Raw genomic sequence first — 13,816 nt, forward strand, 5'->3', positions numbered from 1 at the left:
CTACTTCAGACCAACCCATTTTAGATTTGCGTCGGGCGCAAGAGTCATTTATCCCGCCGGTATAATAGCAACAGCGCCCAAGACCCGCCCACAAAGTTATTTGTGATTCGCGCTTGATACTTTCCTTTCAGATAATTAAAATAGGGCCCATGGTATTCGATTTGGTGACTTGTAACTTGTAATGGAGTCATTTCTACTTTAACTTTTAAGTATGGTTTTCAGGTACTCTTTACACCAATGCAATATTAAAGTAAACATTTTTAAAAAGTACAAAGTAATAATAGATTTCATGGACACATGGCCCATAGAGTCCCACTTGGAGTCTATGGCACATACCTGTATTACTGATTTTAAATGATGCGAATATTGATGTTCATCCAGCAAGAGGCTCTTAACACACTATTTTGGGTCTCAGACTTCAATGGAAGTTTATGAGAGAAGTTGTGTGTGATATATATCGAAATGACAGCAAAATGAAAATAATAATACAAATAACTATTAAACAAATTAAAGGGCCCCTACTATGGATTTTTGAAAATTACCTTTCATGTAGTGTGTAACATAGTTCTAAGTGAATGAAAACATCCAAGTTTTAAATCTGAAAGTGCACCGTATATAAAGTTATTGTCTTTCAAAAGTAAGAGTCGACTCTGAGTCAATTGAATGAATCGTTTTTCAAACGAATCATAAGCCGTTTCGTTGTGACGTCAAGACGAAACATTAGCATATTGCCCGCCCACTTATTGCGCGCGCAGACATCATGTCGAGAAGACGCTGTGCTCTACAATGTGAAGGTAAAGCCAGTTTTTTTTTTTTCAGTACCCAAGGACTAGCATGTGAAGAATCAGTGGTTAAAATTCATCTTTACCATGATATCACAGCAGTATAATCCTAAACTTCTGCTGTGTTCCCTTTATTTCACTGATGACTGCTTCTCAAATCTCGGAGTTCAATGCAGGATTCGCAAACCGCTTGCTCTTGAAAGATGGTGTTAAAAATACTTAGTTTTGAGTTTTATATAGTGTAGGTCTCCTGCTAACTGGTTAAATCATATTATTACTGTCTTACTGAAATACTTCTGCTAATCAGTTTGTGGGACACTATTACCTATAACTGTGTCTATTAATGCAGATTGTCTGTCATTCTCACTACTTTGAGGAAAGATTAAGCATGGAGCAAGATCTGTTCTACCAAAATTTATGTTACACCAGTCATTCATGCTAGAGCCCGGCTAATGTATGCACTGTTATTGAGACAGTTTCCACGTGTTCACCGCAATATATTAGAAAAATACTTGGTAAATAAATTATTACAAGTAAAATAATCGGTTTGTTGATGGACATGCACTTGTTAATGCTGATGGTGAGGAATTACAGATGCAACATCTCATAATGTACCTCAAACTGAGTAGTGTATCACTGAGAAACGTCCTGCTCGAGTCGTCCTTGCGATGGAGGTTCGGGTTGAATAACTAGTTCTTCCAATGTTTCATCATCGGACTCGCACTCACATTGATATGGTAAAATCAACGTCATTGTTCATTACTGTGTTTAGTTTACGGTGTAGGAAGCCTCAGGACACGCAGACCTGACATTGTTACGCACGCGCTGTATGCGGTAAACCACTCGCAACAGACTGAGCTGTCTGGCCAACCAGAGCAGAGTAGCTCGCAGAAAGGAGGGATTTAGAGAGATTGATTCATCTGATGAGTCGTTTGAGAATCATTGAAAATGTGGTGATGAGCAAATGTATATTATGAGGAAATTAAATAGTTTTTTGACCTTTAATGCATGTAAACCAGTTGTAGGAGACTCCAAAACAACATTAGGAAACTTTAAAATAGCATAATAGGGGCACTTTAAGAAATAATATTATTACAATTATTATACACTAATATCTTACCGTAAAAAAAGGTATTCAAGAAAAAAAAAAGTAATTTCTGGCAGAAAACCGCAGGAACCCTTAAAGCTTCTCTTTTATTGGCATAAGCTGGTTTATAAGCACTTCTAAAGTTTGAGAAGATTGTTGGCACATGCTGCATTCCCAAACACACATTAAGCGACCCAAACTCAGAGCAGATGTGGAGATGAGTTAATGTGGAGCAGCTTTTACTGTGTGAACTGAGCCGCTCTGAGACACAAAAACCCTGGATCATGAACTCCATGCAACACAGTGCCGAACTTAACTCTGAAACATGCAGCCCATATATTTATTTAATTAAATCACAAACTTTGGGATTTGTTAAGCGCACTAAGCCACATCACAATTTTGTTTTCTTTCAATTAATCACGTAGCCCTAGTTTTAATCACTGTCATTTTTATCTTGACTAGAAGCTCAGCTTCTCTTTAATGTTTTTTATTAAATAGCAAATTACAAACACCAGAACAAAGTAAATCTGAGTACATATTCTGACATTGATAAGTGATGTTGTTTCTTCACTCTTGAGAAGCAGCAGTCGCCACTGTTCTGCATGTATGTGTGAAAGCCTGTTTGCATGTGTGCGAATGTGCAGAAGTGTGAATCCACTGATGTGAGTTGAAAGGAAATGAAGGAGGGCATGGAAACGATGGTACAGGTGGACGCAGAGATGACCAAACAGTGACAGATAAATGAGCCACTCTCATCTGCCCTCTTTTTCACTCCCTCTCTTTCATGTCTTCGAGCTGACGCCTCTAACTATAATCACTTGACTGGTGCAGTTGGATATAGAACAGTGTTGCCAAATCTGTGGTTTTACACTGTTGCCGCGGGTTGTTTTTTTACCCCCCTGGAACGTGATTTTTACCGGGGAATGCGATTGGGATAGTTTTGAAAGTGATTGGGATAGTTTTGATTTAGCAGTTGGGCTAGTTTTCTTGTGCAGACCTGGCAACCCTGATATAGAGCGAATGAACAGCCACCCACACAACCACACACATACACTAGGATTGGGCTTGAGTACTCATGTATTTAAATACACAGAAGGCACAGAAGACAGCAGCTCCATCAAAGTTTATAATCTTCTAGGGAAACAATCATCTGTTCACTTTGTTCAGCAAGCTTCATAATTTGAGGTATCATTTATGTCAGTGGCACAAACAGTAGTTTTTTGGAAGTTTAATAGAGTGCAACAGCCAGATTCCGGATATAAAACTTTTTGATTTTGAACGATAACTTATAAACCCTTAAAGACAGACCTACAGTGAGCTACGAGGTTATAATTCAAAGGCATTTGCTTCTACTGAAGACGTCAGCCCACATTATTTCAGCTTATTTTTTTAAATAATCACGTTTAATAGAGAAATTCCTGGTGAAAAAACAACATTACCCATTAAGCTGTATAGAAAATTACACCAATCCGAGAGTCAAAAAAGCAACACGCACCAAAAGATCTTGTTAGCTCCGCCCACTCCCATGAAGCGCTACGAATGGCGTAATCGAGTCAATATCTATACGCTCTCAAAATACTTAAATGTTTGAATATATAAGCATATTTTGCAATAAACTTAAAATATATTGTTTTTATAATCAACAATTGTAAATTAGCTGTTTTATTTTTCTCAATCGTTTTCTCAATCCGATTATGCTATTCGCAATGCTTTATGGGATTTTAGTTCTTTCCCTCAGTAAAGATGTTAAGTACACAGCTCTTTTACCTATTTTTTTCCTGATTTTCAAATATTTTTTCAAAGATGATTTTTGCTTCAAATCAAAGTTTGTAGTGTTGTGATTCACCTCATAGCTGATTGTCTTGGCTCATGGCTTATAACTCTTTTTTAAAAATCCCTATGTGAAAAATGACTAGAAAAACATATGCGCTGCTGAAAAAGGGGGGGATTCTATACTTAAACTTAGAGGTTTGTTCCAATAGTAACAGGTTGATGTGCCAATTGAGTACTCAAGAAGACGAAATGAACAAAATGCTCATCCCTAATCTAAACACACAACAATAAATACACAAACACTCATATATATGCAGAAATGCATGCACTAAATACAAACTCACCAGAACCCACACACACATGTTTAAATGCCAGGTAGATGAGCTTCAGATTGACCTTGATTTTAAAGTGGATTAAAATGTGCATATGTGTCACATGACATCCTAGAAGGCTCATGTGACGATGCGATGGCACACCTGCCCTTTTGATGACTTCCACCATGTTGGACGGAAAGTAACCCACGCGGTCATTTCCTGTGCGGTTATCATGGATACAGCCCTTCCATCGTCCATCAGAATGCTGCTCCAAGACCTGAGGAGCAAACAGACATGTTGCAGATGTGCCTGAAGTTGAGAACAACCAGTGGTGGACAGTAACTAAGTAAATGTAATTCGTTACTGTACTTAAGTAGTTTTTTAACGTATCTGTACTTTACTTAAGTATTTCAATTTTGGAAGACTTTTACTTTAACTCCACTACATTTCAAAGTCAAATATCTTACTTTTTACTCTACTACATTTTCAAAATCAGTCGTTCCTTTTTATTTATGAGTGGATAAAAACTTAACTGGTCAAACGAGCCACCAATCACAGTAGCCTACAACGTGCGTGCTTTGTTTTGAACTTGCCTTGGCGCTATCTACTAAGCGTGAACCAGAGCCGTTAAATATGAGAGTTTCAACCATAGACAGTATATAAGAGGTTGCGACACACTAGGCTTGTTCGACTTGAACCGGCGCTGCACAGACCGATCAGTTTATGATATCAAAGTATAGAGCGAAATCGCGAGAGCGATTGAAAAGCATATAGAGCCGTCTACTCTAATCAATCTCGCTGTATTTTAATGTCATTCACCGAATGGTCTGTGTGTGCAGCGCCGGTTCAAGTCGAACAAGCCCACTGTGATCTCGCCGCCGCGCGGTCACGTGATTCGTGTAGCTCTCAATAGTTCCAAACAAATCACGTTGCCAATTTTAAGCGGGGCAGAGAGCAGCAGCTATTATTGCAGCAATTATCGGTAAATATTGACGCATAATGAACATTGCTCGTTATTACGTTGACACTAAAATTACTTGCATATAATAGGTTTTTTTTTTTCTGGGGAGTAGCAGAAACACTGCATTAATACGTTTTGGTGTTTAATTTTGGAGGGAAATTATATATATATATATATATATATATGTATGTATATGTGTGTGTGTGTGTGTGTATTTAATGACATTGTGCAGGTTTATGTGAATGTATCATAACATTAGGATGTTTATAATTATAACCACAGACGCTCGTGAAAAATATATACAGTAAATACTGTAAATGTATTATACCTTATGGGAACAGTCCCCTTCCGTCCAAAATTAAACACACAAAAAATGTATTCAAAGACTAATTAATGTAATTTTATTAATAGATTGATGTGCCAAGAGTGACATTGGAGTCTTCACGAAGACTGAGTTAAGCAAGAGTCTTGTGACAAAAATTATAATAGGACATTATAGCCATAAAAAAATCATAGTACTTGGATACTTAAGTACATTTGAAGGCAAATACTTTTGTACTTTTACTCAAGTGAATGTTTAAAGGCAGCACATCTACTTTTACTTGAGCAATATTTTACCTTGAGTATCTTTACTTTAACTCAAGTACATGGTATGTGTACTTCGTCCACCACTGAGAACAACCAAAACATTGCACTGCACCATGCAACAAAACTTATTATAAAATTATTTTGGTTTAAAAAAATTATTTTGCCCATTATTATTTAATTGCATTAACTTATGTTAACATATACAGTAGAACCTTATTGTATAGTCTTACCAAAAGGATAAAGTTATAAAGACTAGTAGGTCGAACCCAGGTTTCCAAAAAGTATACGACTTATGTCTTACACACTACTGTTCAAAAGTTTGGGGTTAGCAACATTTCTTTTAAAATAGTATTATTTGCTCACAAAGGCAGCATAAAAAAAAAAAAAAAATTAAAAAAAAAACAGTAATATTATTACGATTGTTACAACTATTTTATATTATTGTCACGAACACTGTTATCTTTCATTTTTTATTCTTTTTCATGGTGTGCTGGACTTTAAACTTCGGTTTCAACAAGGACTTTTATTTTGATACTTATTTTGGGGTTTTCCTTAGTTTTCCAATGGTTTCCTGTTTTAAAGAGGAAGTAGGCCATATTCCTTCAGTGGTTTAGTTGTGCAAGGTACTCCATGTGGTTGCAGACATCCATCTTCATCTTGCTTATCAAAGCCCTTTGAAATGCAATATCTGTAAGTGACTGTTTGATTTTGTTAAGTGAGCATTTAGTTCTTTATTGTTGTGTTATGTAATGTAGCACTTAATTCAGCATGTTTGTTACATTTTTCCTACTCAAGTTTGCAAAGTATTAATCTATGCTGTTGATTCAACTGTATTGTTGTTGGTTCTTTGCCTTGTGTGCTTGAGAATGCTCATTTATTTAATGATCTATCTATTTTGTGAAATTCATGTTTGTGTATTTTTCTCTTTGTAGTTTCACACTTTTCATGATAAAACTTCATAAATTGCACCTTCGTGGAGTTTATTGTGGAAGTGTTTAGCGGCTGGATAACTGGATCCATTAAAACAGTGAGGCCAGTGACAGTGAAAAGATAAGCAGCAAATTGGAAAGATGGAGGGGATGCCTGTCTAACAACTGCATCTATCAGAGAGATAAAGGAATATCTCTGTTTGTTAGCCTGCACAAAGATCATGTCTTCAAGTGAATCTAAATCATCACTGCGCCATCGCATGCACAAAGAAAGTGATGATGCTTGCTCAAATTCTCAAGCTTCCACCTCATCAAGAAGTTCAACGGCCAGTTTAGCCGTCACGAAAGCTCGTGCGAGGGCAGAGGCAGCCAAGGCAAGAGCGGCTCATGCAAAGAAAGAAATTGAGATTAAAGTGGAACAAGCCCGACTTCAAGCAACACTAGAGGCACTGCAGGAAGAGAAAGAAAGAGATGCGGCCATAGCAGAAGCAGAAATTTTAGCAGCAGCCTTCACGGAAGTAGACCATGTATCAGCATCAGAGTTTTCCAAAGAGATCAGCCTCCAACGCACTGCAGAATATGCAAGAGACCAAGCTTCTAGCCGTAACTTACAACGTAGTCCTGAGCATATGTCAGACACTTACAGCCTGGCCAAATTCATTGCACGCAGTCAGTTGGTAACTTCTGGACTGAATTCTTTTGATGATAAACCTGTAAATTATTGGGCTTGGCGATCATCTTTCAAAAGTACTATTGCAGACCTTGACCTTAAGCCAGAGGAAGAGATGGATTTGCTCATCAAATATCTCGGAAGAGAATCATCTGAACAGGTACGAAGACTAAAATCAGTTAATATTAGGCACCCTTTTGAAGGTCTACAAATGGCTTGGGAGAGGCTAGAGGAAATGTATGGTTCATCAGAGGCTATTGAAAGAGCTCTCTTTTCTAAATTGGAAAGCTTCCCTAAGATATCAGGTAAAGATCTGTACAGGCTGCGTGATCTTGGAGACCTGCTTGCAGAACTGGAGGCAGCCAAGCTGGATGGCTATCTTCCTGGGTTGTCTTACCTTGACACCGCTCATGGAGTGAGCCCGATTGCAGGAAAACTCCCTTATAATATCCAAGAAAAATGGATATCGTATGGATCAAAGTACAAGAGACAACATTCTGTGGCCTTCCCACCATTTTCTGTGTTTGCTGACTTTATTCGTTCAGAAGCTAAAACAAGAACGGATCCCAGCTTTGCCATTTTTCCTTCAGCGCCAGAAAATCGAGAAAGATCAGATAAATTCAGGCAAGCTTCTATAGCTGTTCATAAAACCCAAGTCAACATGTCTGAAACAAGAAATGCTACGGACAGGATATGGACTGTTGATCCTCAACGATATTGTCTCATCCATGACAAGCCACATCCATTAAAAAGATGCAGAGGCTTTAGAGCGAAAAGTCTTGAAGATCGCAAACAGTTTCTTAAAGAACATTCAGTATGCTTCAGGTGCTGCTCTTCTATAGAACATATGGCAAAAAACTGCAAAGCTGAAATTCACTGCACTGAATGTGATAGTGATCGTCATGTGTCCGCTTTACATCCTGGTCCAGCACCCTGGAGGAAAACCGTCTCTCCTGTCTTAGAAGATGGCGGGGAGGAAAGTGAATTAATTAATCAAGAGGTAACATCAAAGTGTACTGAAGTGTGTGGAGCTGGAATGAGTGCTAGAGCATGTTCCAAGATTTGTTTGGTTAATATCTATCCTGTGGGTAACAAATCAGAATCCAGAAGAATGTATGCAATTCTGGATGAACAGAGCAACCGCTCATTGGCAAGAACAGAATTCTTTGAAGAGTTTCAAATCGAAGGATCTTCTTTTCCATATTCACTCAAGACATGTGCTGGATTAAAAGAGACAACAGGAAGGAGAGCAAGTGGCTACATTGTGGAATCATTGGATAAGAGTGTAAGCCTTCATCTTCCTACACTGCTAGAGTGCAATCAGATTCCTAACATTCGTTCTGAAATTCCTACCCCAGATGCAGCACGTCATTTCAGTCACCTCAGGGATATTGCTGATGAAATACCAGCCCTAGATCCAGATGCTAACATCCTCCTCCTCCTTGGTAGGGACCTTATTAGGGTCCACAAAGTCCGTCAACAGATTAATGGTCCACACAACGCTCCATTTGCTCAAAAGTTAGATCTTGGATGGGTAGTTATTGGAGACGTGTGTCTTGGAGGTGCTCATCGACCTGCTCATGTTGATGTTTTTAAGACCTCCATACTTGAAAGTGGCCGCCCCAGCTTCTTCTGGCCCTGTGAAAGTCAGTTCCATATAAAAGAGCAGTATGGCACCAAGCTTCAGTTTCAAGATCATCTTGCATCAAAAGGTGTAAGTGCTTTAGCAACATGTGCAAGCGAGAAGCTAGGTCAAACAATCTTTGTTTGTACATCCAGAGATCACAAGCTTGCACTGTCAGCGGACGATGACAGGTTTCTACGCTTAATGGACAAAGAGTTCTATCAGGATGAATCCAATGGCTGGGTGGCTCCTTTGCCATTTCAAGTTCCCAGAAGAAGGCTTCCAAATAACAGAGAGTATGCTTACAACCGTCTATCCTCACTTCGTCATACTTTGGACAAACGTCCTCAGATGAAAGCTCACTTTCTTGAGTTTATGGACAACATGTTCTCTAACGGACATGCGGAAATTGCTCCCCCACTCAGGAAAGACCAAGAGTGCTGGTATCTGCCTTTGTTTGGTGTTTATCATCCGAAGAAGCCAAACAAGATCCGTGTGGTCTTCGACTCCAGTGCACCTTATAATGGAGTCTCATTGAATGATATCCTACTTAAGGGGCCAGATCTCAACAATACCCTCCTGGGAGTGTTGCTAAGATTTCGTAAGGAGCCGGTGGCAATTACCGCTGACATTCAGCATATGTTCCACTGTTTTTTAGTCAGAAAGGATCACAGAGATTTCCTGCGCTTTCTCTGGTATCAAGACAATGACCCTGGTAAAGAAATAGTGGAATACAGAATGTGTGTACATGTGTTCGGCAATCGTCCCTCTCCTGCTGTTGCCATATATGGTTTGCATAGAGCGGCCAAAGAGGAAGAAAAGAACTTTGACAGTGAAGTTAAAGAGTTCGTTGAACATAATTTCTATGTTGATGATGCTCTGAAATCCTTCCCCAATGAAACCACAGCAATTAGTGCTCTGAAGCAAACTCAAGACATGCTTGCAGTAGCAAACCTTAGGCTACATAAAATAATCTCTAATCGACCTGCGGTGATTGAGGCATTTCACCCTGAAGATCGGGCTGTGGATATCAAAGATGTTGACCTCTTCTTTGAAGATACTCCAGTTCAGCGTAGCCTAGGAGTGTCATGGAACTTAGCATCAGATACATTTACTTTCCAAGCTATTGACGATAAGAAGCCATTCACAAGGCGAGGTGTACTGTCAACCGTAAACAGCTTATATGATCCATGTGGTTTCATTGCTCCTGTTACCATCAAAGGCAGGCTGTTGCTTCGGGAACTCTCAATTCAGGCTGAAGACTGGGATTCTCCATTACCAGATGACATAAAGCCAGAATGGATCAGATGGAGGAACTCCTTACAAAGTTTGCAAGATCTAAAGATACCACGAACTTACTCATCTTTTCCTACTTCTGAGGTTCAGACAAGGGAATTGTGTATATTTGCAGATGCATCCGTGAAAGCTGTTGCAGCTGTAGCTTATCTGCGATCCACATCTCGAAATGGCCAAGCAGATACTGGCTTTGTGTTTGGAAAGACAAAGCTGGCACCACAGCCAGATCTGACTGTTCCGAGATTAGAACTCTGTGCAGCAGTTCTAGCAGTTGAGATCGCAGACATGGTTGTAGAAGAAATAGACTTGCAGTTCAATAGTATCCAGTTCTACACAGATAGTAAGGTTGTTCTTGGGTATATTCATAATCGAACAAAACGCTTTTATGTGTATGTGAACAACAGAATCCAACGAATTCTTCAGTCATCTACTCCTAGCCAATGGAACTATGTTCCATCAGATGTCAATCCTGCAGACCATGGGTCTAGATCTGTATCAGCTGATTGTCTCAGTAGTACAACTTGGCTTACAGGGCCAGATTTCCTTTTGAAATCTCCAATCTTAAACGCCTTGCTTCAAGAGGATTATGACCTTGTTGATCTTGAAGTAGATCCAGAAATCCGACCACAAGTGATTTCATGTCTAACTGCAGTGTCTAATCAGTTCCTGACTCCTGAGCGTTTTGAACGCTTCTCCAGCTTGAGTAAGCTAATCAGAACGATCGCTCGTTTACGCCACATCTCCAAGTCATTCTCCCATTCAACAAAGGAGCCAAGATGTAGTGGATGGCATCTCTGTAGTAACAGTCCTACAAATGAAGAGTTGGAAAAAGCCAGGATTGTTATCCTAAAGAGCGTTCAAAATGTAGCCTATCCAGAAGAGCTAAGTGATATAAAAGCAGGATGCAATCTCTCACCTAAAAGTAGTATACGGAAACTTCACCCTATTCTGGATGACAAAGGTATTCTGCGTGTTGGAGGCCGTATTGCTCAGGCAGGTCTTGAGAAGGAAGAGTGCAATCCTGTGATCATTCCTGGGAAACATCACGTAGCAACTTTGCTTGTTCGACACTACCATCAAGCAGTCAAGCATCAAGGAAGGCATTTTACTGAGGGAGCAATACGAGCAGCAGGATATTGGCTGATGAGTGCCAAAAGATGCATTGGAAGTCTACTTAACAAGTGTGTGACATGTAGAAAGCTTCGTCGTCCTACAGAGCTCCAACAGATGGCAGATTTGCCCGCAGAAAGACTTCAAGTGGCTCCACCTTTCACATATGTAGGAGTCGATGTATTTGGACCATGGCAGGTTGTTTCTCGCCGCACCAGAGGAGGCTGCTCCAATTCCAAAAGATGGGCAGTCATTTTCTCTTGTATGTGCACAAGAGCAGTGCACATTGAAGTTGTAGAGACATTGAGCTCAAGCGGATTCATTAATGCTCTGAGACGTTTTTTTGCAATAAGGGGACCTGCTAAGCAGATACGCTCTGATTGTGGCACAAACTTTATTGGAGCAGTGCAGGAGCTCAAGATGAATAAGGAAACTTCAGGCTCTGATCTTCAGAGGTATCTACAACAACATGCTTGTACATGGATATTCAACCCTCCCCATGCGTCACATATGGGAGGTGCTTGGGAAAGGATGGTGGGTATAGCCCGACGTATTCTTGACTGTATGTTGCTTGAAAGAAAGTCCCTGCATCTCACACACGACGTTCTTGTAACCCTCATGGCTGAAGTTTCTGCTATCATTAATGCACGCCCTCTTGTGCCAGTATCTTCAGATTCTGAAGTTCCTTTAATACTCACCCCTGCTATTCTGTTGACTCAGAAAACCTGTTCGATCCCTCCGCCTCTTGGTGAGTTTACAGATAAAGATCTTTTCAAAGCTGAGTGGAAAAGAGTTCAAAATCTTGCAGAAACATTTTGGACAAGATGGCGCCGTGAGTATCTTACCACTCTACAGAGTAGGCAGAAGTGGCAAGACAAGAAGTCTTGTCTCAAGGAAGGAGACATTGTGTTGATGAAAGATGGCCAAGCAGAGAGAAATCAGTGGCCTATGGCTATCATTGCAAAAACACTACCTAGTAAAGATAGTCTTGTGAGGAAAGTGGAGCTGAAATTTATCAGAGAAGGCATGCAGAAAAACTTTATTCGCCCTATATCAGAAGTGGTTCTGCTTTACTCCCCCTAAGATATTGGAGTACAAAAAAACAAAACAAAGTGAGGTCTTTACATACCCCAGGCGGGGAGTGTGCTGGACTTTAAACTTCGGTTTCAACAAGGACTTTTATTTTGATACTTATTTTGGGGTTTTCCTTAGTTTTCCAATGGTTTCCTGTTTTAAAGAGGAAGTAGGCCATATTCCTTCAGTGGTTTAGTTGTGCAAGGTACTCCATGTGGTTGCAGACATCCATCTTCATCTTGCTTATCAAAGCCCTTTGAAATGCAATATCTGTAAGTGACTGTTTGATTTTGTTAAGTGAGCATTTAGTTCTTTATTGTTGTGTTATGTAATGTAGCACTTAATTCAGCATGTTTGTTACATTTTTCCTACTCAAGTTTGCAAAGTATTAATCTATGCTGTTGATTCAACTGTATTGTTGTTGGTTCTTTGCCTTGTGTGCTTGAGAATGCTCATTTATTTAATGATCTATCTATTTTGTGAAATTCATGTTTGTGTATTTTTCTCTTTGTAGTTTCACACTTTTCATGATTAAACTTCATAAATTGCACCTTCGTGGAGTTTATTGTGGAAGTGTTTAGCGGCTGGATAACTGGATCCATTAAAACAGTGAGGCCAGTGACACATGGACTTTTAGTTTTGTCTTCTGAAGTCCATGAAAAAGCTAAAATAACGAGTGTTCGTGACAATTATAATATAATTTTAGAATGTAATTTATTCCTGTGATGCAAAGCTGAATTTTCAGCATAATTTGTCAGTCTTCAGTGTCACATGATCCTTCAGAAATCATTCTAATATGCTGATTTGCTGCTCAAGAAACATTTCTTATTAATATCAATGTTGAAAACAGTTGTGCTGCTTAATATTTTTGTGGAAAATATGATGCATTTCTTTTAGGATTCTTTGATGAATACAAAGTTCAAAAGAACAGGATTTATTTGAAATAGAAATCTTTTGTTACTTTATAAATGTCTTGACTGTCACTTTTGATTAATTTAATGCATCCTTACTGAATAAAAGTATTAATTTCTTTTCTTTTTTTTTTATCATACTGACCCATACTTTTGAATAGCAATGTATGTAAAGAACCACTACTCCTGCATACAAAACATATGTGCATGACTCAGGGTGTAAACTTGCTTCATTGTTACAGTAAAATAATTGCTTCTTTACCGTGATGATGTCGCCTGTTTTAATATTGAGGCTTGTAAGGTCATAGTTGTTGCAGTAATCCTTCAGAGCCTTCACTTGCATAGCAGCCGATGCATCTGTATGCAGGAACACACACACACACACACACACACACACACACACAGATACCAGTGAGTTCAGAAAGCCTTTGACTCTACCTTTCTGTGTGAATTTATGTTTTTTCGCCCATTGTACCTCTTAGCATCTGTTTGATCTCCTTGCTGGCTTGGGTAGTGGTGAACTGGTTAACAATATCCAGCGCTGTCTGACAGAATGTGTTCCTCACCCCAGCACTGATACCACTCTGAAGAGAAAAGCCAGAATACACATTCACATGGTACATAGTGATTACACTGACAATACAGACATGAACACATTCACGTATATAACGATCATTAACATACCAGCAAACTCCCA

General features: G+C 39.3%; 1 protein-coding gene across 2 annotated transcripts in view; it reads right to left on the minus strand.

Moving 5' to 3' along the window:
• The window catches only part of LOC311286181 (caskin-1), a 64,841-nt gene that overhangs the window by 14,473 nt on the left and 36,552 nt on the right, over positions 1-13,816 (minus strand). For both annotated transcript variants that reach the window (XM_084402283.1, XM_084402282.1), the window contains exons 8-10: positions 13,595-13,703; positions 13,382-13,476; positions 4,119-4,233 (exon numbers count right to left, since the gene is read on the minus strand). In XM_084402283.1, coding sequence (XP_084258409.1) covers positions 4,119-4,233; positions 13,382-13,476; positions 13,595-13,703 — 319 coding nt within the window. The remainder of the gene's footprint in view (positions 1-4,118; positions 4,234-13,381; positions 13,477-13,594; positions 13,704-13,816) is intronic.

This window comes from Rutilus rutilus (genome assembly GCF_951802725.1).
Source record: "Rutilus rutilus genome assembly, chromosome: 2".
Lineage (NCBI taxonomy): Eukaryota > Metazoa > Chordata > Actinopteri > Cypriniformes > Leuciscidae > Rutilus > Rutilus rutilus.